Here is a 27,783-nt window from a genome sequence, read left to right as displayed (position 1 = left end):
GCTCGTCTTTTTTTTTTATAAATCCCAACTCTTGCATAAGAAGTTGCGCACGCTGTTCCAAGCCAGGTTTTTTGTAAGCAAGCTTGATAAATGAGGCCCTGGTTACCAGGTTGACTCAACTCACCAGATATGGTCAGAGGTGGAATAGCAGGGAATGGGACAGACAAGTCATGTGACATCATCACCATACCTTCGGTGAAGATGTCACACACTAACAGTAACAACGTGAACCCGTTAGAGGCCAAAGTTGCTAACTTGAATTATTACTATTGTTCTTTAGCAACCGTTAGCTTAGCTCTCCATCAAGAAGTGCCCCCCTCAGCCCTTCTGGTCCTCCAGCTCACACCAGCTAGAGCTGCTGAACCAGGATTGACCCTCGTCTCGCTGCTTTGTCCGTCCGACAGTATTTGAGACGATAACGGAATGAAGGCTCACGTTTCTCAGACGTTTCTCTGGTTAATCAGCACCAGCAGGTCCTGAGCTCCTGGTCGGTGACACCTGGTACACCTGATACCAGCCTGCTTGTGCTGCTGGCTCAGGGACCCTCAACCACTCGGAACCTAAATATTATCAGCCTTTTTACCACCTGTTAACATTAATTTACATCAAAAATCTTTTCATTGCCATATTTTTTTTCAGGTTAATTTAGGCTTTCATTCAGTTCAAGCTGCTATCATTGCATCGTGTTAGTGAAGCTGCAGCACAACACAGAAATAAATACAGAAACGCTTCACTTGAACCAGACTGACTTTCTTGCTGGACAGGTTAACAGTCCAGTCACATGGTCACGGATGGACGGTCTGCAGGTTACACCTCTGGCCGTCCAGAGGAGTTTGGGCTGAGGATATAAATGGCAAACACTATCCCCTCCAGACTCTCCCTGGCAGCTCCCAACGAATTGTCCTGGTGTAAGACACTTAACCCCTTACTTATACTGTTGCTCGGCAACCATCAGCACAAGACTGATTGCAGTGCAGCTCCCTGGTGTGAATGTAGCCATACAGTGAGCGGCATGTAGGTCATTGAGAAAAACCTCACACACAAGCTGTCAAAACATGCCTCCAACAAATGAACAATAAATATAATATGAATGCAATTGCACTGTGGGTGCTATCATTTTCTGTGGCTGAGTTTCCAGCAGCAGGATGTAGAATGTAGGAGGTTACAGAGGTGTGCAGGCTGTGTTTGGAGCGAGACTCGGACATTTCCTGAGAGAGAGAAGGGGATCAGACCACACGTATAAGCTAACAGATGGTTACTTTAGTTCAGCATAAATACTTGAAGCTAACCTGGATGGATGCTAACTACCAGTCTGACGACCATCTGCAGTCACAGATCTGTTTCACCAACAAAAGACAAACTCAGAGAAGTGACGTGAGATTTGAGTTAAAACAGTGTAGATAACATTACTTACCTCTCATCACCAATACACAAAACACAAGACTTTCAGGACAGTGACTTGCTGGTTTGGTTTGGCACACAAACCTGCGTGGCCCACGATGGCTGAGGAGATGCAGACCTCCCCGGTGAGCTTTTCAGAGACGCAGTGGATGAACAAACCCCTCTAAAGCTCACTAATTAGCACAGTATCTTGTTTGATTCTGTGCACAGGAAAACAGAATAAAAACAACACATGGTGAAGTCTGTGCTTACCACCAGCTTTTCTACAAATTAAACTAACCAGATGTGAGATGTTCATTAAAGGGCTGCAGAGGTCTCACAGGGTGAGAGTGTAGCCTTGTGTTCCAGGGTCTGCTCAGTGTTAGTGTTCCACTGGAGTTAGCTAAAGCACTTCCAATTATATAACTGCTAAATTCTGACTTAAAAATGGAAAAAAAATATAGGAAGTGTAGTTGTATAGTTGGTAGATATAGTACATATAGCATTATTTAGCTGTTAAACTAAAAAGAGACAGACTGCTTGTTCGTTGAGGGCGTGTCAGGATCCTGGATGTCTCCCTGCAGGCGCCTCATTCTGTCACCTGCATCTTGTGTGTCTCAGGTTTCAGGTTTAACAGTTTACAAAAATGTATTGATAGCAGGGCAAAGACAGCAGGAAAATATTCAGTTAATCATGGTTCACTGTCACCAGTGAGCCAGCATGTACAATACCAGCAGGGCGCTGGCCCACCTAAATGGAACTGGGCCACACTGAGTGTTATTAATTACACCTGTGTTTACCCTGCACTGCTGAAATTGCTGCTGTGAGTGGAGCTACGCAGGAACGAGTCCTAAAACTGAGAAATAATATATGAATATTCCTGATCAAAATGTGGAATTGCTCCCAACTTCTTTTCAGTAATAATTCAAAATCCATTGTAAAATTCCGCTTTTGATTTCACAACGTTTGTTGAGAGTCTGGCTAAGAAGCAGTTTCAGCTACGAGTGGCGTAGATCTACCAATGAAACCTGGATCAACCTCCAAATCTCATAATGCTTTGACAAATGTGTGTGTGTGTCCAGGAGCATTCAAGTGTAGCGTAATCCAGTACCATCAATTGCATGGCAAATCATTCATTATTGTGTACTTAATTGCTAAGTACTGCATGGAATATTTGGTCATCAATTCGTTGAATTAACTGGCGTAATAGTTTTTGGGTCTTTGCTTTTATGACCTGTGTTTCCTAATCCAGATCTACTATGCTTCAATTACAGCCCAGCTATTAAGCAGTCCAGTCAATTTATTCCCTCCCCACCCCAGACACCATACAGCCTTATGTTCCTTTACTGAGAAAGCTCCACTTGTTTACTGGAGATAATGACTTGGCTGGGCTAATGAATATTTAGTTAAGCCTAATTAAATAATCAATCAGGCAGGCTCTATCTCCGCCCCGTCCTGCCCCAGAGGGCCTCTCGCACACAGGCAGGCACGCCTTCAGCCCTCAGCGTCTGATCACATCTCCTAGCAACATGTTTCTTCCTGTGTGCGCTTAAATGGCTCAGCTCTCTTATTCCCCAGGGAGAAGCACATCTCATCTCAGGATAAGGAAGTCTCCAAAATGATGTTGCCAGTTGCCATCACGGGGCGGAGCGCCTTCTCAACTTAATGGTGAGCGTGCATCCTACCAGCAACCTTTTGGAGCGATTGTCTGTCAGCAGAGAGACGGCTGTCGCGCTCTGCATACAGCAGCAGATGGCCGTGCGTGCACCCTACTAGTCAGATTACCCGTCCGTAGTAAATCCTGGGCCTCGCTCCTGCGGAATGGGGGTGGATAGAAGTGTCCACAGAGTGTAAAGCTAATCTGTTGTTTGAAGCAGCCTCTTTTGCTGCAGGCCTGCTCCAGTTTATCATGAGAGGGAAGCAGCACGCTGGCCAGTGTCACTCAGACAGGTCAGAGCCGGTGCGTCCCCTCAAAACGACCTGATCCAGACGCCTGTGACTGGGACACAGTCTCAGCTGCTCATTGCAGCCCCCGCAGCACAGATTTTACAGTATACATCTATGGACATTCTACAATAGTAACTCACGCTGCGATGGTTTTCGTGGCCCGAGGGTTGCAATGAATGGGATGATGAAAGTTTAAACCCTGTGATTGATGTATGCTGATATTTAGTTGTCATTCATGTTTCCTACTTAAATCCTGAGCAGATCCATGATTCACATAATCACGCAGCAAAGACGTCGGGACATTTTCATCCATTTCTTCTTTTTTTCCTATTTTAGCTGAAAGGAACGTATTTCTCCAAAGCTTCGTGCGCTCTGACTGTTTTAGATGATAACTAAACCAGACAAACGCGTGGGGTCTCTGGTCGTGATCCAGACGGCGGTCGGAGACGTTGCAGACATGAGCTTCATCACCAAGCTAATGCAAACGTAGCATGTACTTATGCTCTGATCAACGCGACCACACAGGTGAGCTAACAGTACCCTTACAGCGCTCTACGAATTTAGCAAACCAGGTTTGGCTCCTCCCTCCCTGTAATGGCGTCCATCTTTTTACATTCCGCCTCTTTTGTTCAGCTTTCACAAGGGCAAGTGACCGTTTCAAGGATTAGCTTCTTGCTCAGTGTCAACGCTGATTATCATCGCTGTGGCAACCCGACGCACACTGATGACGTGTTATCAATGACGTGTCATCTACGAGATGAACCCGTTGAGACCAGACAAAAGAAGCAGGTGTTTGTTGAGGGTGACTTCTGCTCACGTGGAGTTTACAAAGGAAATGTCCAACAAGATGGAATCAGCAGGAGCTGGAATAAACAATGTGATCCAGAATTGTATAAAAAAAAGTCACACGGTGACAGGAAATAAAATTATGCAGATTTAAGCAAGTGTTTAGATCTGAAACTGTGTATCATAGGGATGCTATATTCAAGTGTCATGTCTGAATAATAGTGGCAATCAGATTTCTTCGACCTGCACCATAACAACAGTCTATTAACGAAAAGCCTCCTGTAATTGAAGTCTGTTTCAAAATATATTTTGAGATAAACTTCTCAATAAACATGCAAAGAAGCATGTGTGAATACTGAACTTCCCCTGCGGAGGGAATAAGCAGCCACTTCTGGCGTGGAATATCTTGCTTATTTGCTGTCTGCTTTGATAGCAACAGAAGCCCTGATGGACAACATGTCCACATCTCTAGAAGAAGAGCGTAATACCTGTAATGAAACATTCATTACTGTTATAAAACCACAAGCCAATTTTCAAGTTGGTGGATTTTTGGCACGTCTTAAGAGCCACTGGGTCATGGTTATGTGACCCTGCTTCCTCAAAGACCCGCTGCTTTTCCTTTATGCAGAGCTCTCAAGGCTCTGCGAGGCTCAAAAGTATATCCGGCAATTCCCCCAAGCACCGCACAAGTGCTCCAAACAAACAGAGAAGCACAGCCTTGCATTATTGAGATTCTCCTCCAGAGCACCAAATAACAGGAAGCACACTGGACTAGACTACAGGGGCATTAGTGACTGATGAAGGTGTAGCCCGGTACACAACACAAGCTTTCACAGAGCGAAGGGAAGTCATGCGTGGTACGATCCATTCAGCCATAGCTGAGTGTGCTCTGACGTGTTCTCAGGATTAGAGGAAACAGACAGCCCAGGTTTCATTCTTAACCGTAGCCCTCCATGTTGTTTAACATCCTGGGATTAAATTCAACGCGTGTCTTCACAATAATAGTCTGTGCAAGTTCCCCTACGCCACACATTCTCAGAGTTATGATTGATCAGTGGTTATTGGTGGCAGTCACAGATTAACCCATTATCGTGCGGCACCTTGACACTAACACTGTAGCCAAATGTTGTGAGGCAGATCATCTATAGAGGAAGAACTACAAGGATAACAATGTATGTATTTATTCAGCCATCAGAAATACCCACCCGGGCCCCATGGGTTAACCCACACGGGTTGATGCTTGGCCCTTAATGGGCTCCGTACAGGGGACCTCTCCAGTCCCCTGGTCTGCCGTCGACATGCTGTGCTCATGTACACCAACCTGTTCTCATAAAAATTCAATGGTACCATGAAATAAACTCTTGCACAATACTGCACATTACAGTGTTGATGTTTTGTCCCACTCTGATTATGAATTGGTGCTCTAGACATTGATGGAGGGGGCACATCCGGTCTGGCAGCAGCCTGCTGGTGTTAGTCTTCCTTTGGCTCCACAGTTTCTGGGGCATCCTGCTGGTCTTGTACTGGTGTGGTGCTTGGCTGTGGGATGTAACCAGAGAGGGATTTTGCTTTGCAAGATCAAGTAATATTTTCTGAAATCTTTGGGGCAAAATGATTTTGATGATGAAATGTTTTCCAAAATACCACCACATGAAATGACAACGGCCGCTGCTCCAACCTTTCCTTACTGAATCATCACTGCGATGTTGTCAGACAGTTCAGCAGCGAGGAAAGAGAAGGACGTTTGCTCCCGTCAAAGTCTGTTTACTGAGCAGAGAGACTTTTCTCAGGTGAAATGATTTTCCTAGAGCTTTGTTATTGTCACATACAAATAACTGCCCTTTTCCCATCATTGGCTTGTGAAAATGATGCCCCTGCTATATGAATGATTAACGAGTTTTAAAAAAAAGACCCTGGATTCGGTTAAAGCAGTCATCACGCTCACCTGCCTCATTCTGCCTGTCGTCTCAGAAGAGCTGATTTGCTTTGCCTTCTGATTTAATAAATTCAGCATCTTAAGTGAAGTGAGGAAATTTCAAACATCCATTTTTCAATTTTGGTTTTCAGGGAATATGGAATAACAGAAGTTGCAGATTTAAACAAAGTTGGAGGCTCATAATACAAATTTCTATTTGCATTCACCTTTATCTAGCCCCAAGAAAACCGAACATAACCTCCCATGGAGTCGTCGTCGTTCCTCCAGCAAGAAAAAGTGCTGTTCTCAAGCAAAACAGCAGAACAACAACAAACAGCGCTGCAGCTGTCAGGATCTTAGAAGTTCTGAATCAAGAAAATGATAATGAGAAATTACCATATACAAGGAGGCTTGCACAATTTATCTCAAAAGAGTTTGCTTCCACCTACACCTGTGCGTCCTCATTTTTGTACAAGCGCCATCGTACTGTAACTGGCGCCTCACTCACTCGCCAATAGCTCCACCGCCATGTCTGCTTTGAACTGAAGGCTTAATGAGCCCAACTTTGCCATTTGTGTCGAAAAAGAGAAAATGTCATTTTTCTCATTCGATAGCAACTTAGCAAATGTTTTCAGATGTGACCTAGTGTGCGATTAAATTGCTGTGTAATGGCCCAGCTCAGGGTGGTTTCTGTAACAGCACGCAAAAACAATTCTTATTTTAATGATCATTTAATCTGCTGGTAGTTTACGCGAGTGAATTGGCGATTAAAAGCAATTGTTTGGTCTGTCAAATTTTTCAAAAAGTTGTCTTTAATATCACAGCAGAAACAACAAATGGAGATCAGCCAGAATTAAAATGAGTTTGTAACCCTGGATAGGACGATAACCACACGCTTCAGCTGCCTGAATATGCACAAGTCTATTTGGACACAGAAGTGACGTCATGCAGCAACAACACAACAGCAGTCTTGATGTACACAGTCAGTACTCAGAGGATCAGCATCACTGGTATTCACAGCAGCCCTGAGCTCCGGACGACGTACTGACCTGAGCCACGCCCTCCTATTTTACTCCAAACTGCACGTCATCATAGCTGTGTGCTGCAGAAGGACAACCAATCAATCCTTTTCAATTTCTTTTTCCTTTTAGAAAATATCAGAGGAGGAAAGGTCTTCTTTAGGGTCTCCTTTACCAACTTGAAGGAACCAGTACAGTACAAACAGTCATTCTGCCTAAGATAGCAGCACAGGAATGAGGTGGAGGAGCGGATCCACTCTGGAGCATCCGTGAGCTCCACGGACACAACAGTGTACACGACGTCACCGCCGGAGAATTTTAGCCTAAGAAATTCAACATCCCCCAGATTTCAGATGTTGATCAATGTTACGGGTTCGTTCCGTTGAGGATACACACCTCTGGCCTGCTGTGTGAGCACAGACACACTGAAGGATCCGTTTGTGAACAGATCCTGAATAGAGGGCACAATTTGACATCACCAAACTCAAAAAGGCCATTTTGTTGCTGTTAAACTGGACTGCGCTCTTCCACCAAGCTCAGTGCAAATCTTCTTCATTTGACAAAACCCTGGTGTCACGCTCGCAGCACATCACATGACCTCCTTGACGTGGACGTAATAATGACGCGCACGATTGAGAAACTAACCTAGTGAATTTCTGATTAAGAGGGATTCTAAGGATCAGTTAACGATCAGAAGTGATCAGTCTTCCAGGAATGGAATTATTGATCGAAGGAGCCTATTTTGTCTGATGCCAGGCGCGGAGCGAGGCGTAGGCCAGGCCGTCTGATGTGATCATTTGTTGCGTCCTCCCTGTCTCTCAGTCAGCAGTCAAGACAGGATTTCCTCAGCCCCCTTGATCCATCGCCCTCCTCTCACCTGTGTGTCCGGCATCCTAAAATGCGTGTTAAACTGAGCCAGGATGAAAGCAGGGGCTTTGGGAGACAATTAGTTGACCCTCACATACATGATCTGATTCTCACCCTGTGGCCCTTATTACTCTCACCGCCCCCTCTGTGCGGCCCGCTGTTTAATCCCACTGATCAATAGCCAACAAAGCCAACTAATATCCCAGAAAACCTTTGGTGTGTTTATTGAGGTGGTCACTGACACCACAGATTTTTTGATAGAATGAATAATAATGAGTGTAAATTAGATTAACTGAATTTAAACCTTGCCAACCAAGAAAGATAGGAGTTCCTTCGGGCACTAATGGCCACTGGATGTCTTCCTTGGACTAACCGTGGACAGCAGTGCATTGCTGCTGGGTCGATGACTGACTACATGTGCATGTTTACATGCTTGTGTTCTTGCACCATCTGTGGAAGGAGGACAAATCATTGTGTTCCTCCGGTCCAGTCACCGTCCCCTGGCGTACCACTGATCTATTCCTCATCATGCAGTTTGCAGTCCTGCCGTTTTAGTGTCGTGTAACAGTGTCTTCCTTTTTTATTCTTGCTTACCTGCTGTCCATCTCTTCACTCAAACACGGGAATATAGGTCTTGGAGAAACAGGCACTGCTGAGGCTTGAAACCACGTTCAAAGGTCATCTTTCTAGTCGTGTGAATGCTAAGGGGTCATGGGCCGCAGTGAGGGACTGCCCCAGCAGCTTTGTTAAGCTGATAAGTGCATGAACGACAGCATCTGATCTCCTGGAAAACCCCGCACTATTGTTCCAGTTCCATCAAAGATGCTGGACAGTTCGTCAATAAGACACCAAGGAACAGACCAATTAGTCTCATCTCGATTTGACTCTTTCCTGCTTTTAATTTCTGACTGACAAACAATTTATTGTGCAATATAGCAAGGAAATAAGTTGGTGTTACACACAAACAGGAAATAATTGTTCAAGTCATACAAAGACAAATGAGAAGAAAGAAAAAAGAGAGGGGAGGAAGAAAAGAAAAACCTTGAGACTGGTTGGTGTGAAGGGGGCAAACACGAAGTCCAGGTGCAGAGACATGTGGCAGGGTGTTTGAGCTCAGGTCCAAGTCAAGTCTGAGGTCTCTATGTTGGCAACTGGAGTCCAAGTGCAAGTCCCCTTCTCTGACTTGTGGGTTTGACCAGAACGTTGGTGCACAGACTGAATTCACTCTCAGCTCTGTTGGAACCATACTTGCTTGAGCTCACAAAGGTGTTTTGCCCTCCAGCTGGAGGGAGCTGGTCGTGTTTCTGCTGATGTGAACAAGTCAGAAAAAGTAATGATTGGAGTTTGTTTTTAGCTGAAAGTGTTTGAGGATGACTGAGCATACATCTGGATGAAGAAGAGGTGGGGACTCCCAGACGAGGACCTGGAGAGTTTAACTGATGTTGGGGGACAGACTCTTGAGAGGGTCTATGAGAACGATGCTCTTTGCCAGTTTTATTGTGTAGAACACCATCGATCACAGGACACCGTTAGCTAGCTTTGAATATTCTAATGCTCAACTGTGCCACGGCTTCAACACGGCGAGGAAGTGGCCACAGCTCTCCGTCCCGTTCCATCCGGAACTCTGGACAGTCTGTCTCCGTATCAGAGGCAGATGGTGCGACTTTGAGGGCTCGGCTTGGACACCAAGGCGCTCTCAACTGCTCTTCATGCCTCCACCTCCCACTGTACGCCAAACAGACTGTCCAGAGTCACAGTAAAGTGTGAAGCTATGTGGTGAGTGGGGACAGCATGTTACTGGAGCCAATGGCTCAAACTGATTCACAAACGTCTGCTTCACTGGTTCTCTGTTGCTCTCCGTTTTTCTGGCCAGATCAAGTCAGTGAACAGCAAACGTCACCCACATACAAAGGCTGCCGCACAGTCCTCAGCCCCTGTCCCGCCTCATTAGCCTGCGACCAGATTGGTGCCCTGCTCCAACTGGACAGAATGGATCCTGGATCTCTTATTTTTCTACTTGGAAGGAGAACTCAGCCTCAGCCCCTGGTTCCAAGCCACCAGTCCTGAATTGTGAGTATTCTCAGCATGTGAGAATACTCACAGTCACCAGTGTGGTCCCAGTTGGTTCAACATAATTAAGCAGTAAACCATGGCTGACTGCGCTCCATAGTATATGCAAAAGTATTTGTACCCCTTGAACTTTTCCACATTTTATCACGTTAAGACCACAAACATAAATACATTTATTGCAAATTTATGTGAAAGACCAACACAAAGTGGCGCAAACAAAAGTACAAAGAAAATTATACATGGTTTAAAATTTGTTTTACAAATAAAAATTGAAAAGTGTGGTGTGCAAAAGTAGTCAGCCCCCTTTAGTCAATCCTTTGTGGAACCGCCTTTTGCTGCACTTCCAGCTGCAGGTGAACGCCTGCCCCAGTCCCTAGTCTTTGACGACTCCACGGGGTTTCTTCAAAGATTGCCAGGATTTGGCTCCATCCATCTTCCATCTCTCTCTCTCTCTATATATATACAGTGTATGTATATATACAGTGTACATATATATACAGAGTATATATATATATATATATACAGTGTACATATATATACAGAGTATATATATATATATATATATATATATATATATATACAGTGTACATATATATACAGAGTATATATATATATATATATACAGTGTACATATATATACAGAGTATATATACAGTGTACATATATATATACAGAGTATATATACAGTGTACATATATAGAGAGTATATATACAGTGTACATATATACAGAGTATATATACAGTGTACATATATATACAGAGTATATATACAGTGTACATATATAGAGAGTATATATACAGTGTACATATATATACTGTGAATATATATATATATATACTGTGTGTATATATATACTGTGTGTATATATATATATACTGTGTGTATATATATATACAGTGTGTGTGTGTATATATTTACAGTGTGTGTGTGTGTATATATATATATATGCAATGTGTGTATATATATGTATACAATGTGTGTATATATATATACACAATGTGTGTGTATATATATATACACAGTGTGTGTGTATATATATACACAGTGTGTGTATATACACAGTGTGTATATACAGTGTGTATATATACACACACTGTATATATATATATACAGTGTGTATATGTATATACACAGTGTGTATATGTATATACACAGTGTGTGTATATATATATATATACACAGTGTGTGTATATATAGTGTGTATATATATATACAGTGTGTGTATATATAGTGTGTATATATATATATATACAGTGTGTGTGTATATATATATATATATATATATATATATATATATATATATATATATATATATATATATATATATATATATATATATATATATATGTGTGTGTGTGTGTATTTTTGTGTGTGTGTGTGTGAGTGAGATAGTAGACAGAGATAGTTTGGCTCCCAGCAAGGAGCCCAAGCTAATTAGATTCTTACATTAGCCGACAAGAACAAGCAAAGTCCTGGTCCATCAGATCTACCCCCCCCCCCCCCCGGCTTGTGTGAGGTTCAGAAACCATGTTCAGTGGGAGGCTGGTGAGCAGAGGGATGGTGAGGGGATTTAATAACTGCGTGCAACCGACTGAAGTCATCGTTTCACCTCCACAATCAACATGTCACCATGTAGCTTTTACTTCAAGTGTAAATAAGCAGTATTGTGTCTTTATTAGCAGGATAGCCATGATACTCTGAACTGATGAACTTGGGCTTTGTGAGCAACACCTTTCTATGGACGTTAGCAAGAACACAGATGTGGATCAGCTCTCAATCCTGACCGATCAAGACCTTGTGAATAATTGATAAAGTCAATATTGCTGTGCCATCCACAATATGAGCAGGCTGTCTCCCAGTTTAGGGCTACAGATCACACACCAGCAGAACTCCAGCCCTGGTGTGACATGTACAGGTCTTTAATCAAATACCTGGAAATTATTTGACATTCTGCTACACGTTGTGGTCTCAAACCTGGGAGAGAGAACCAGAAAAGGAGTGCGCGTGTTCTTGCTGGGTGAACAATGAACTCAGGTCAAGAAAATCCCATTCTTTCCAGGTTCAATCCATGATATTTTTGGTCCACTGGCAACTGAGCCCCAGTAGCCACATTAACATATTATCATATGATGTTGATATGTCAAACAGTTGTCTGTTTACATGCAACAGACAAGGATTGCAGCCCTCGAGACAATCGCTGCTACCACATTCACCCCCCCCCCCCCCCCCTGTTGTTACTGCTGCTCCTTCGGAGCTTTATTACTGATCACAGTGCAGTTATTCCTGTGAGAGTGAGAGAGCTGATCAAGGAGCAGAGGCTTCCTCTTCCAGGCAGCCCTCTGCATGGTTTGTTTTCTCTTGTGCAGTCGTATGAAAAAGGCCTGAGGGAGAAAGACAATGCTGTCTGCTTTAACTCATCTCACTGCCTGACACAGAGGCACCAGGCCCGGCAGGGAGGGAGAATATTTTATCTGGCATTGTCGCTCTCTGTGGGGACCTCAGGGACGCCGAGGATGCTGTGACACTCTTGGTGGTCAGCAGCACTATGACGGCTCTGCTGGATCACAAGTGGAGGTGAATGTGTGACGGTCTTCCTCCTGCGCCCTTCAAGATTTAAAGTCCATGTGAAATTGCGGTACAAGTGTCTAACTGCTCTATAGTGATGTAATTCTGAGTGAAGAGGGATACAAAGGCAGGAAAATATGTTTGGAGGAATTAGATTGGAGCGCTTCGAAGTGGGTGTGTCTCGAATGCGTTGTGACGTAAGAGTAGGTGAGACCAGCGGTGCACTGACAGGACATCAGCGTCGCAGCTATCATAAACATGCTGCCAAGAGCTTAACCTTATGATGTCATTGGTTGAATTCAAACATTGTGCAGGTCTACTTAAGTGCGCACGACTTTTTTTTTCAGGAAGAAAAAAAAGGTTTCGATTTTGATATTTGTAGTTCTGGCATCTGTTGTTGAACAGGTGAAGAACATAGCTAAGGATCCAGCTCCAGCCCGACCTGAAGTCAATCAATACGACAGCTGGTTTGGAAATGTTCTGCCGTTCGCCCTGTTCACTCACAAGTGTCACTAGAGAGGAAACGCATTTGTTCTAATTTCATTGTCGACTCGTGACAACTGGGAAATGTGTCAGCATTATCTCAAGAGGCTCCTCTGGATGTTGTCACCTGTTCAGCTCAGTTCCAGGACCCAGTACTCTCCTCTCACATCCCCTCTTACTCGCTTGTTGAGTGGCAGTCGTGCTGAAAGTCAGACAGTGCATTCTAGAGGTGTCAGGAAGGTGCGCTATGTTAATCGGTGCTCCCGCCTTTATTTCCTCAGGTGGATGGTGTGGACTTTTTTCAGAGCTCCGCCTTGGTTTGGATCTGATAAGAGCAGGAAGTGAACATGGAGACATCGCTGGTTCTCCTCCTGGCCGTCTTTGTGAGCAGCCTCCTCCACGCCAGCCGCTGCCAAACAGTTTGCCAGAGACCAGCACCTCTGGAGTGGCACCTGAAGCAACGCAGCGTCCAAGTGAATTGGACTCTCAAAGGAAACATCTGCAGGAGTGTTGTGGAGTGTTGGGATTCTCAGGGGACAGACGGGTCGAGCGCACACATTTTCAACTTCCCACAGTTATGCCCTCTGCAGCTGCAACAAGGAGACAAGCTGCTGATGGCGGCTGATGAAACTCTGCAGTCGTATGGAATCAGAATCCTCAACGTGTCAAAGGACACCTTTGAGAGATGTTTTATAAACGGGACGGTAACAGAAGATCAGTTTCTTTTCCCTCATAATATAAATGACACTGAGCAAGTGGAGGCCAAGTGGCTGGTCCCAGGTCATCATTACTTCATCGCTCTGCACCAGGAGGACTCACAGCTGTGTAAACTCGGCCTGCGGCTCAACGTGTCAGTGAAGGTGCAGCTCTGCCAGCCGTCCCCTCTGGTTCGACTCTGTTCTGGGAAGGGTGTTTGTCAGACGGGCCTCTGGGAAGGTGCCTACTACTGCCGCTGCCACCACCACTACTCCGGCAGCTTCTGTGAAAACTTTGACGCTTGTCTGGATAACCCCTGTCAGAACAAAGGAGTTTGTTTGAGTAACGGATCCACTGATCCCAACCACAGAAGTTACAAATGTCTGTGTCCTCCTCATTTTACAGGTAAGGACATAAATCTCAGCCTCCTCACCTGACCTGGGACAATCAGCCACATTAAAGTCACCAACACTTGTGTTCAAGTCTGAAGGCCAGATGAGCAGTCACAGCCAAACAGTAGCACCCGTGGCGTCCTGCTGGTGTGCTATGGTTGGGTTGGACCTGATGTGGTCTGGCTGGAGAACTGGGTCATGGGTACCCAAGGCTGTCTGACACATTACATCTGCTGCAAGTGCCTTGGAGCCAGATACCAGCGCTCCCCCTCAGTGGTCTGGTGGCGTGAGCTGGTTTGAATGTTTTGGGTGATCTTTGTATCTCAAAAACATGGAAGCTTTTCGGTTTTTACCTCGGAGTGATGTTTGCTTCAGAACTGCATTCATCAGAACTGCATAAATATATGAATAATAGTAACCAACAGATTCTCAGAGAAAAACACAGAAACTCAAAATGTTATGCAAGCCTCCTTTTCCAGTTATGCACTTCCTGTACATGTCAAGTTCTTCAGTAGAACCCTTATCAGATCATGGAAGGCAAACAGAATTAATATTAAACCGCTTCCATTCCAAACCACTTCTTTGGTAATCTCCTTGCAGCTGCATTATCTGGAGTGCTGATTACATTTTCATTTTTATTTCAATTATCATTCAAATAGCACCAGTGTTCAGGGCATGAACACAAACTTTAATTTCTTCTTGTCCCTGTGTTTTTTTTCAGTTTAGTAGTCAACTGATTTGATACTCGTTTCAGGAGTTAACTGCTCTGACATCGTTGGAAAAGAAAACTGCGACAGAATGTGTGAGAAGGGGACTTGTGTTCAGGAGTCGTCCACCTCCTTCAGGTGCATCTGTGACGCAGGATTCTTTGGTAAGCGGCGGCACTCGTCTCTGATGGATCGTCTGCAGCTATAAAAGCCTAGTTCTTGGATGTGAGGGTACAGTGGAATTCCCTGACAGGTGAATCAAATATAGTTCATTTGCTGCAGTGCTGTTTACTAAAGAGGGATTCTACTCCATATGCACAACTGTCATTTGCCTTGAGGCGACTATCTTTGGAAAGGTCAAAGCTGGAAACTACAAAAGACATGTATCTAAAAGATCAGCATGTCCTTATGGGCTTTAAACCTGATCCCACTTTATGATGTATTTGTCATTATACTATATGGAGCAGCCACTTCAAATCAAATGCTTAAAAGCGTCACGTTACAGCGTCTGATATGGAGCTGTAAAGAGTGACTGCTGGCGAACTGAGCACGTCACAGCTAATAAAACCCCTTTACAGCGTTGAATTCAAACATTACTTTACCTGCTACAAGGACAATAATGAATCACTCTATTAATTAGGAGTCAATTAATGCTTATCAGTTCTAGTGGGATTTAATAAAATTCCAGTCTGGTGTAAACTTTTGTTTCATCTTACATGTCGTGTTACTGCACAGCTGTAACGTGTCCCTGCCACACAGGGATTCCTGCTCCCCCAATCACAGAGAGACATGATCACGTCCCATAAAACACACACACACACACACACACACACACACACACACACACACACACACACACACACACAGGCGCATGCACTCCTGCCCTGGATTTCCCCATCTAGTGTTAAAACAAGCCTGCAATGAACTTTGAGGAGTAAAACAAGTCAGTGGCTCCTCACATTGATGCATTGTTCTGTTCGCAGCAGTTTGGCCTGGCAGCATCGCTGAAGCGCCGTGGCTTCTGTTTCCAGCGCGGCCCTCGCTCTCCGCTTATTATTTTTGAGACGTGGTTTCAAGGTAACCTCTAGCTCCGTCTGGCGTACTGCAGGAAGTGGAGTGTAGATTAAGGCCAGAGAAGAAAGTATCTTTTTTTTTAAGTAGCTTGTGTAAAGTGTGGGCTCAAAGTCGTGAGGTAACTTGGAGCGCATCTGTCATCAACGTGAAAAGAGATGATCACAAGATTAGGAAGAATTTCTTTGTGAAAAGAAGACCAATGGTTTGCCTCCGGCCCTCGCTGGATGGAGGTTTTATTTTAGGACAAAACCACATTTGCCGAGAATGTTGTTGTTTTGTGTCTTGTAGTATTACAGTAGTAGTATTACCTACCTCTCCACCACCGTACATTTGAAGTAGTTATGGAACGTTGAGCCGAGGAAGAGAAGTCTCCCTTTAGACCCACGGACCTGCTGATAGAAGCACCAGCACAGTAAAAACACTGAATGACAGTCCCGTTACGTTGCCCTCTACTTTGCAGGTTTTTCTCTAATTTGCTTTAATTGCTGGCTGCTGGCTCTGCCGGGTGCGTTCACATTGTCATGCTTTCTTGCCGTCCCATCAGCTTCTTGGGGGTTCTTCTGAGTTTTTGCCTCCTCTACCTCCCTGCTGCCGTTGCCTCATTAATCAACTGGAAGTTAGTGGCTGCTCCAGTGCCGGCCGCCCTCTTAGGCCAAACTCTATGCGCACAGAATAATGAGCCAAACTCATGGGACGATTCAAATGAGATTTTCTTTTGTTTTGACGCTCCTCTGCTCTTCTACCTTGGGGTATTTGTTTCCAAGTATTACCATCTTTATAGGTCCGTCTCCATTGGCTAGGAAGTGTTAATTGCTGCCATCATGTTGGAAGCACTATCACATTTTTAAAATCTAATTTGGAATAAATATGCAGTGATTACCCTTGTTAACTAATCTAATGAGATAATGTGATTTTTTCAGTTCATCATCACTGCAGTGAGATCACCAACTCTGTGGTACACATCAATATCGGCCCTAATACTGCATAATTTTGTACTAATACTGGTCAGTTCTCTTGTGACTATCCAAGTGCTACAGCCACACTCTGTGCCATAGATAAAGGTGACATGGAGGAATTTACTGGTTTGCACTGGAGCAACTTTTAGTGGAGCAGTTATGAAACTCGATTTCTAGCAGAAAATGAGCTGAGGCTAGAGCGCGGCCTGAAGTTGTACACAGTAAGATTGATGCTCACAGAGGAGGCTTTGAGGAGCCTCTGGGACATGAGTACTTGTATCAGCAGGGGATTAAAGAAAATATGCAAAGAAAGAGTCACTGGAAAGATAAATGTATAGGCACCTTGGGAAGAACACAAAAAATGAAAAGCCCTCGCTGGGAATAACATCAAATTTTATTCACCTTGAACCGGCCGTGAATTCATTTTTCTAATTTTATCCGTTGCATACAATGTCAGTGTGGTATTACCCTGTCTGTGCCTCAGCTGCTACTGCTGCTGTTGTACTGCAGTATTTAGAAAAAAAAGTGTTTTAGTTCAGAATGACTTTATCTCTAATGCCTATAAATAGGGTTGCACCGCTGACTGCGTGTAAGGGAAATCCACCATGAAAATCATTAATGCACTTTTATGATGACTCTCCGTTTATATACACAGATCAGAATCAACTTCATCTGCACAGAGACGATTCAAACACTTACTAACTTTGGAGTCCTTTTATTATTCATCACTGATTAAAATAACCAAATAATTATTCCTCTGGTAGCGGGTAGTGATCAGATGCTGACTGTGTCATCAGTTCACCTTCGACTACTTTGGGAAAACATGACATGCTGTTGTGACATACTAGGATTGTATACTATGCAGATATACTTTGATAACATGCTAAGATGATATACTTTAATATCTTACTATGATGTTATTCTGTGATGAAATACTATCATGACATACTGTGACAATATACTGTAACGATAAACTATGAGTACACACAGTAATGACATACTATGATGAAATACCACGATGGTAAATGGACTCAGTTTTATAGAGCGCTTTTCTACCTTAGCAGCACTCAAAGCTCTTTCCAGGGTCGTCTCATTCACCCGTTCACTCACTCACTGATGGTGGAGCTGCCATGCAAGGCGCCAACCTGCTCATCAGGAGCAATTATGGGTTCAGTGTCTTGCTCAAGGACACTTGGACATGGTCACCGGGGTCGAGGATCGAACCAGCGACCCTTCGGTAGCTAGACGGCCACTCTGCCCCTGAGCCACGCCGCCCATCCATCATCCATCATCCATCCATCCATCCATCCACCATCCATCCATCCATCCATCTGTCCATCCATCTGTCCATCCATCCGTCCATCCATCCATCCATCCATCCATCATCCATCCATCCATCCATCCACCATCCATCCATCCATCCATCATCCATCCATCCATCCATCCACCATCCATCCATCCATCCATCCAACCATCCATCCCTCCATCCATCCATCATCCATCCATCCCTCCATCCATCCGTCCATCCATCCATCATCCATCCCTCCATGTTCCCCCTCTTCTCCTGTTGAGGGTGGTGGGGGTGGAGCCTATCCCAGCAGCCTTCCCCCTGGACAGGTCACCAGTCCATGGCAGGGCCAACACATAGAGACAGACAACCATTGGCTCTCCCAGCCACGCCTACGGTCAATTTAGAGTCTGGATTAACCTGGTCCCCTCTTGATGTCTTTGGACTGTGGAGGAAGCTGGAGTACCAGAGAGAACCCAGCAGGAACAGGGAGAACATGGAGACTCACCCAGAAAGACCCCGTGCTGCAGCCAGGGCTCCACCCACAACCTTCTTGCTGGGGGGCCACAGTGAAGACCTCTGCTCCACCGTGTCATTGTATGATGAAATACTACTATGAAATAGCATGATGACACGCTACGGTGATGGAGATTCTGAGATGTGAAGGTGAAGATGCAGGGCAAGTTTAGTTATGTCGCGGCTTTTAAAAACGAGAGACAGTTTGAACTGCTTTGCATGTGAAGACGGTTGATAAGTGTAGTTTAACGTGAGGTGAACAAGACTGAATAACACACACACAGCAGATCAGCCCAACTCTTATAGTGCAACATTAAGTTTTCTGAAATGCAATAAAGCAGATAAAAGTGCAGTGAAGTCTGGGAGGGAACTCGGAGAGCACAAGCAGTCTGAGTTTTATTTCCTGAGAAATGAATCAAAAGGTCTGAATCTGACCCTGAATCAGAGGAGCTGTTCCTTGGCTCCGCCCCCCAGCAAGTTTCAAGGAAATTGGCTTGGTAGTTTATGCAAAACAACTGACCAAAAAGACAATCAAACAAATGGCAATGGGAACACAAGCTTCTTGGCAGTGGTAATAAAAAGTACAGTTTTTCATTTTAATTTGATGCTCGGGCCTGAATTACAACAGTGGCTGAAAAGGCGTCATCGTGTCACTTTTTATCTGAAGCCAGCATGAATGATGAGTGAGGACGTTCGTACTTCTACTTTGACCTCTTATCCTTATACTGCATATACTCCCAAATGATTAAACCGATGGTGGGGGAGCCAAACACACACACACACACACACACACACACACACACACACACACACACACACACACACACACACACACAGGAGCAGCCTGAACCACGTGTTTATTCACAGTGTCTTTAAAACAGATATTCCTATCATGTTTACTATGCCATTTGCAGTATTACCTCTATATCTTGCGTTGTTGCGCTACGTTTACGTGTAACATGTTAACAGGGCCATTTGCACAGCTCCATTGCTTCTATCTGCAAACTTTAAAAGCACGTCCTTAAACATTGTGATACATCTGCTATTTTTTTTTAAAAGTTCTTTCAGGCTCTTTTATCTTTTATTAGTTTCATGTCCCTAAAATGAAGTTGGTGTGTTAACCCATGTCTGCCTCACACTGTTCGGTGAGGCTAAGTTTATCTGAGGTCACAGTGACCTTTACCTCTGACCTTCTGTCACCAACCCAGACAAACCGATAACATGGCTGTGGCCTCCGGCTCTTTCTGGAGAGGCGTTCAAGAGCAGCCGCCGCCATTGACACTAAAATGTACAACATGTTTCTAACGCAGCACTGAGGAGTGAAGCAGCTGTCTCGCAGTCTTGATGTCAACATTGTTCCCATTAATGTGATAAAATGTTGCTGGTTGTAACTTTTTCCACGTAGGTTTGGTCGGTCAGCTGTGCTGTCATATTTATTAAAGGGGCTGTTAAGTTCTGCTCTGCACTCAATCAGAGGCCAAGATGAAACCCTGACAGCTACGACACTACGCACAATTACACTTGCAGGTTTTAGTGTGAGAGTATTTACTTCAGCTGTACACAAGCGCAGTGGCGGGGGACGTTCGCCCACGTTCGCCGTCCTGCGTAATTATTGATAAAATGTGTCAATCAAGCCCTCCTCCCTTGATCATAAATCCGTCATGTCTTTCTGGAGAAAACTTGCTTTGACGATGATCAATACTAGTTTCCATGCCTCCTCGGGGTTTAATACAGGAAAACCTCACCCAAAAAGTGTATTTTGCCTTGCAAGTACTCACTAATAGGTGTGATGAGCTCACAAAGCTGTTTTTTTCCTCCTGCATTACTCCTTTGTGACTATGTGTATGTATATTTACAGTAGCTTGGAGCTAATGGAGGCTGATGGTTCGCGGTAGATTTCTGGAGTAACAAAGTAGTGATAAGGAGGGAAGCAAAGTCAACAACGTGGCAGTGCGTGAGAGGCAGAACGCCTTTGGGTCAAGTGTCACTTTAACAGTTCAGACTGGGTTGTGAATGTGGCCTCTGGTTTGTGTTGATAAGTCACAGTTTGATGTGAATATTTCTGCAGTCTGACAGCAACACATAGTAACTTGGTACTGTCTTCTTCTAGGACCCTCATGTGAGAGAAAAAACACCTGTGAGCCAAATCCATGCAGAAATGGCGGCAAATGTGAAGAAACCCCCGAAGGCTTCGTTTGTCATTGCCCAGGAGGCTTCAGAGGCCTCCACTGTGACTCCCGCGCCGGCGTTGATTGCGCGTCATGTCAGGAGGAACAAATCTGCAGAGCAGGGGAGCATGTGAGGACTTCATCTCCCTTATTTGTTTTTTTCTCTGTGGGACATAAACAAGAAACGGCACATGAAAATTAATATAGTCCCTTCAAATGAGATCAAATGGCTTCATTCTAAAGGCTGCGGCAGCAATTAATATTTCCTGCTGAAGATGAGCTAAGGGAGGGAGTGTTTGCTTCCTTTAGCAATTTGATTGAATGACCCAGCGCATATTTAAGTGGCGGTTTGAAACAGCTCAGATGGAACGCTGTTTGTAATTGGATGCCTGCTGCAATTTTCACCTTTCACTCCAAATGTTGTGGTCATACATTTTGCAAAGGCAGTAGAGCCTCTTAATGTTCTGGAGGATACACGGGAGGAAACGCAGCGCCCCCGGCCACCGCTTGACATTGATACTCTAATGTGGAATTCATGTCCCTTTATCTTTGAATTACATGAGAGAGCTTCAGCATTTATTAGCTTCTCTTCTGAATCTCATCTTAAGGTTCGAGTTGAACGTATCATTTTCTAGCTTCCTTTGATTCAATTATAAATGCTAATAGGGATCAAATAATCACAAGAGTTAATCAAGATTATTTTTTGCAGTTCTTCTATTGATCCGTCTCTTCTCGTGTAAACACCGCCGTGGATTCTCACCTTGTGTTCTGACCTGGTCTGTGTTGCTTCCATGTGCAGGCCTCTGCATGTGGCTGTGCAGACGGTGACGTGGCCCCCGAGTGCAGGAGGCGTGAGGACCTGTGCAGCCCGTCTCCGTGTCTCAACAACGCCACCTGCGTGTCCCGGGGAGATGGTTATGTCTGCAGGTGAAGTACATCCTCTCATCTCTCCAGCCGACTGCACCATCATGTGAATATGTCGCTCACAGAAAGCAGCAGAATTTCTGGCCCTCACAGCCTCAGTGTTGGCTGATGGTACTCTGGGTTTGGTTTATGGTCGGACTAGTAACACATACCTCCGAGGTGCGGCTCTCACTGTGACCCTTAATCAACAAAATCTTTTCAGTTTTGTCCTCAAGTCCCAGTTTAGAAAATGAAAGCAGTGGCTGTGCCAGGACATGAAGGCCAGGTATCTATTAATCACCTGTGCTGTGAACTCTCTCAAACCTTCACACACACACCAGTAAACTGCACAGGTCACCACTTAACATGATCCTTGTTTGTGAGGAAGACTTTCCTGGCGTGTATGTAAACACTCGGCTGACAGGAATTAAAACTTCAATGCCAAGGTGTTTTAGGAAATGAATGAAACATATGTCAAACAATAAAAGTAAGATACTGGAATAATTGAAGCTTCATATTCTTGGTAAGAATCCCTGAGCTCTGGGCGGAGCCTCGTGGATGCTGACTTGTCTAATTGGATGTGTTTATTGAATACAAGTGTCGTTTTTAAGCTTCCTAAATCACAAAGGCTGCACTGTAAAGCTGCAGTCACACCAGACCAGGTTCTCTCATTCATTTGTACTAGGATACTGTGTTTTACTATCAACCACAGCCACAATGCAGTATTTCTAATTCTCAGTCTTAAGATGGAAGTGTTGAATGTGTCTGGCTCTTTGCTGCACTCAGGGCACTGCAGTACCAAGGACGATCGCTCTCTGTTAGCTAGAGATGCAGCACATGTCTCATCACTTAAATGCATTGAAATTAGAACTCTGAAATTCTGTTGACACATTTTTCTGCTACTGGTGTGTCCTCCTGTCCGGCACGTGTACATTTGAATCTATATATGTTGTTTTAATGTAGAAACACACATGACGGTTTTGACTTGTTTAATTCACAACTAAATAAATGTTAAAATGACACGAGGTAAGCGAGGCTGAATACTCGCCCCAGTAGACAGTACAAACAGTGAAGTGGTGAAATAAGGTTTCAAAGTTGCAAGAAAGTATTATCAGACTTCTAATGTAGCTCAGCTCCACCCGCGTGCCAATCTAGGTCAAAACAAATGGGAGGAACAGGTTGTAGAAATGATTTCACCCAGGTGTGCATCACAAACTGGTCATGTAGAAAACAAAATTATAGCCCCATGAATCTTGTGACCTAAAAACGTGGCTTGTTAGCGCTGAAGGCTCCGACTGAATTGATTCTGATGACACTGACCTCCTCTCTGCAGATGTCTGCGGGGCTTTTCTGGGAAGAATTGTGAAGACGTAATTGACTACTGCAGGCTGCTCAATATCAACTGCCTAAATGAGGGATGGTGCTTGAGTGTAACCGGCCGATATCAGGTAAGTAATTCAATGTTTCTGTCATGGTGAAATACTAAGAAGCCCAGAAAATATGACTCATGTTGCACCATAATGGATGAGCAGGAAGTGAGAGCATTCATGAGCGGAGCAATGACGTGTGCAGCAAATCTCCATCACATTGTTTCAGTTGCAGTTCTTCAGTCGACACACTTGACACCTGATTCAAGCGATCTGTGGCGCCAGGCTGCTGGCGGATGGTCGGTCTTGGTAATTAGAGGGCGAACAATCAGGGTGCAAACCATAGCGCTAAGAGGCCGTCATTGGACAGCTGAGTATTCACAGGTGTGTTTCAGGTGTGACATCACTTGAAACCAAACCAGGACTCGTTGCTTTGTTCAGTGTGTGACACATTTCACCTGTGGAGAAGACAGCGCTCCTCACCTGGAGGAATGGACTTCTGTCTGCTCCAGGTGAAGGAGTGGGAGGATGCCTTGTGTTTATATATGGGAGCAGCAGGTCTGGAGGAGGTGGAGCAGGACTGGGAGGACGTGGAGCAGGTCTGGGGGAGGTGGAGCAGGTCTAGAGGAGGTGGAGCAGGTCTGGAGGAGGTGGAGCAGGTCTGGGGGAGGTGGAGCAGGTCTAGAGGAGGTGAAGCAGGTCTGGAGGAGGTGGAGCAGGTCTCCAGGCATCAGTGCTGCTCCTCTGCTGGTCTGGTTGCTGAGTCTCTAACATCTCATCCCTCATGACTCCACTGATCAGAGACCAGTCTCTTCTGGGTCTGTGGAGCAAACGTCTCCTGCTGCTCCTCTACATGGAGGCCTTGGGAGGCCCAGGCCAGCCTCAGGAACACGCTGGAGCACCTGCAGCCTCGTTAACATACCGCAGCACCTGTTGGCACAGGTGGATCAGGTTCATGTGCCACTTAAAGGTTGAGGACGCTGAGCGTGGAAGTGTCATTTGCACTGATCTGAATTAGCAATGATTCTTGTGCCTGACTGCACGCCTGCTTGTGCTGCCATTAAAATAGGACCCTTAGTTGTGTTCGGCATTGAGTTTTCAAAGGTTAAATCTTGTGTGGCAACGGTGCATAATAGGATGGATTTTTATCAGCATTTACCTCCGATTTTAAATGGTACAAATTGAACATATCAGGTTTTAACATAAAATGTCATGTCAATTAAAAAATGTCTCATTCCCTTATTTCAATGCACAAGAAACCCATCATTAATGGGACAGAACAGGAAGAAGAACAAACACGGCTGCAGGAATCCGTCTGTGGATCAGAGTGATCTGATCCGAGCTCATTAATCACTCTCCACACGTGGACGCGGGGCTCAGACAGACAGGGTCTGCTCTAATTTACCTCCCTGCTTCCTGTAACGTCCGTGAGCTTCTACAACACCTGAGACTCCTCTGTGATGCCCCATAGCTCCTAATTATTCTCAGTCTTGTTCCATTAGACCGCTGAGAATATCCGTAATCTAAAATCCTTATTTAGATGCCCGGGGTTGGTGCTGCTCCAACGAGAGGTCAGACGTAATCAAAAATGGCTTCTCCCTGCAAACGGCCAATTTTGTATTTTTTATGAATAGTTCTACGTTGTTTTCCTTTCAAGTACAAAAAACACCCATGAGGTATTTAGTCAAGCAGAGATTTAATATCTGTCGTCATCAAGATGCTCTCAAGGAATGAAATAGAACGCATCGATACCAGTTTTAACACAAAATAAAGCAGATTTTACTTTCTACCAACAGTCACCTGGTTCCCTCACCCTGCACAGTAAACTCAGGTTCAACGTCTCTCTGTTCGTAGACTCAATAACTTACACACGAAGCTCAGTTTATTCACACAATCACTCCATTTTCTTGTACTGCTGCTTTTGTCATGAGTTCTTGTAAACACAAAGCAAATATCAAACATGGCACATCTATGGTGTCAACTTCTCTTTTCTTGCCCACTTTTGTGTCACGATCCGGCCTCTTCAGCTGTTTACCACACACACACGCGCGCACACACTCTCCTTTGTAGCTATTGGTTCTGCATGCGGCCACAGACATAGCTATTGATGTTTCCCTCGAAGTTCACCAACACTGAGCTGACGGAGTGGATATTGGTGATTATTGGTGAATATTGAAATGTTCTGATGCGGGCGCCACACACACACACACACACACACACACACACACCTCCTGATGAAGAGCAACGTTGCTCCAAGTCTGCTCGTTCTGATAGGAATGAACAACTCCTGAGGAAACTGAAGCAAAGTGCTGTTGAAACTGCTTTTTAATTTGACTGCGAGTGTAGAAGCACATCAGAAGGACTCCCCCTCAGAGGGGCTGAAGGGTCCATCTCTGAATTGTTGCTACCTACAATGACTGTAAGCGCTCCAAAAGATGAGGGCGAGCTACTGAAGCCTCGCTGCCATTATTTACTTCAGATCCGGCGTGTTGGAGTCGAGCCGGAGCAATAACCACATCCCTGCTCTCATGCCCCGACTGCTGCACTGCTATTCTTGGTGCCTGCTGCTAAGTTCAAGTGCAACTGTGTTTTCCTGCAGTGTGCCTGCGCCCCGGGATGGATGGGAGAGTTCTGTCAGTATGTGGGTGATGCCTGCCTGATAAAGCCAAACAGCTGTTTGAATGGAGCCACATGTATTACAACAAGTCAGCCAGCATCTCCCCCCCAGTACAGGTGCATATGCCCTCTTGGCTTCACAGGTGAGATAACTTTTTATTAACCTCTCTTAGCCTCATTCTATCTGGCGGCGGCGGCGGCGGCGGCGGCAGGATATCTCAAAAAGGAAATTCAATTTACACAGAATCCTTGGAAGGTTGCTGATAGCACTCCAGATGACTGATTAATGTCTGGGGAGTATCTGACATTGAAGTGGCGCAGCTCTAGAGGTGTATGCTGGTTATCGATGACATTTACAGATTGTCATGCAGAAGTCAAGTAAATGCAACATTCAAGATTCAGAGGGTTTCTTGTCATATGCACAGTATGGAAACATGTTTCCCTGTACAATGAAATTCTTGCTTTGCTGTCCACAGAGTGCCTCACATAAGGAATATAAAAAGAAATTAAATGTTTTACAAATTTACAATAAACAAATAACGCAGTAAGGAATTTACAAATTTGCTATAATTTATAAAAACTTACAATAAACAGTGAGAGTAGAGAAGGGAGGAAACAGTGCAAGCAAACAACACTGTGCAAAATATTTTAGTATTGCAAAAAGAAAACTTGTGCATGTGTAGACAGAGGTCAAGTACAGTCATGAGGTAGTTATTGATGCACAACATAGATGCACAGCTGGTGAGGGCAGAACACTGGAGTCTGCAGGACATGTGCCACGTCACGCAGCGTTTTAGCTGAATAGAACAAGATCATTGATGTGCGCTGAGTTCCAGCAACTGGACAAGGCTTCTTTTATTCCTCCTCCAGAGCTCTGCACATCTGTGTCTGCTGTCAACCAGCTCATAGTGCTGCTTTCAAACTAGCCAAGAACTCCCATACAGAAATCCTGTTGGAGGTGAAAAGAAGAGGAATAGAATATTTCTAGAGGAATCTCAGTTAAGAAAAGATGGAAAATGAGATGCTTTTCTACTGCTCGTCCATCAGTCAGCGGAACGCTAGCTGTTAGCGGCTGCACTTTAACGTGCACAACTGCTGTGGCTCCAGACGAGTTGTAAGATCACGTACTGAAATCAGTCCGACGCAAGAGGGGTGTTGCAGGCTTTGCAGCACGTCCAACATGTCCTCCTGTCCAAATCATTTCCGCTCTTTTCTCTCACCACGTTGCAATCGTGCAGTACTCCGCTACCCCTCCCATTATAGATGTGGCGTGCCAACCTCCTGCATTACTGCGGTTTTCAGGCAATTTGCTGAAAATTTTAACGAACCAAAGAATTTCACATGTACAATGAAAAGCGCATTATATAATTTATGCTTAAAAACACACGTACTTATTCCAACATGATTTATTTTCTGATTTGCCGGCAGCTTTCAATGTAAGCGCGAAGCTGCACAATGTTCCCCACTTCGTTTGTGTCGTTCTCTCTGACAAAGGGATCCCCTAATTAGCATTACTGACATAATTCATAAAGTTTATTTGCGGCAGAAGAAAAGTCTTGCATGATGTGTAAATAGACTCTCATGCTTATCCTTAGCCTCTGTATGTGCCTCTCCTCTATTAGAATTCTATTTGAGTCACAGAGCTCACAGAACTAAGCATCCGTTTCTCTAAAAGATAAATACTCTCTGAAGAGAGTTAAGAAGGATAGCGATGTTTGGAAAGCCTGGAGATGGTGTGACGTCACGTGCTGTTCTGAAGCTATTTCCAGAGTCCCCACTAAGAAAATATATATGCATTCATGTTTGCTGCTCTTTGAAATGATATGTTGCACCCGAGCTGCAGCCGTGTTTCCTAATCTACAGAAGGGAGGTGGTCATCTGGAGGGGGGTTGCTGGAACTCAGCACTGTTTACTGCCCTGCAAGGCCACAACTTTCACTTTGTACAACCACTGTAATTAGGAGAGTGTGGTCGAGTGCACAAGCACCAGGCTTCGGTACAGTGGGGGGGGGGGGGGGGGTGTACAATATAGTTCTTTTTTCCTTTTCACTGAATAATGGTTTACTGT

The 27,783-nt window shown here is 44.6% G+C and overlaps 1 protein-coding gene across 1 annotated transcript in view; it reads left to right on the top strand.

Annotated features, from left to right (window-relative positions):
- Positions 1 to 27,783, top strand: part of eys (EGF-like photoreceptor maintenance factor) — a 186,283-nt gene that overhangs the window by 22,113 nt on the left and 136,387 nt on the right. The window contains exons 3-9 of the mRNA XM_086179793.1: positions 2,959 to 3,048; positions 13,315 to 14,134; positions 14,876 to 14,992; positions 20,773 to 20,960; positions 21,630 to 21,757; positions 23,067 to 23,181; positions 25,700 to 25,859. Of these exons, the coding sequence (XP_086035919.1) occupies positions 13,381 to 14,134; positions 14,876 to 14,992; positions 20,773 to 20,960; positions 21,630 to 21,757; positions 23,067 to 23,181; positions 25,700 to 25,859 (1,462 nt within the window). The 5' untranslated portion in view covers positions 2,959 to 3,048; positions 13,315 to 13,380. The remainder of the gene's footprint in view (positions 1 to 2,958; positions 3,049 to 13,314; positions 14,135 to 14,875; positions 14,993 to 20,772; positions 20,961 to 21,629; positions 21,758 to 23,066; positions 23,182 to 25,699; positions 25,860 to 27,783) is intronic.

Source organism: Aulostomus chinensis, chromosome 16 (genome assembly GCF_037954235.1).
Source record: "Aulostomus chinensis isolate RoL2024-O1b breed Wild chromosome 16, RoL_Achi_v1.0, whole genome shotgun sequence".
NCBI lineage: Eukaryota > Metazoa > Chordata > Actinopteri > Syngnathiformes > Aulostomidae > Aulostomus > Aulostomus chinensis.
Note: the sequence above shows the minus strand (reverse complement) of the source record. Positions and strands in the feature narration are given on the sequence as shown.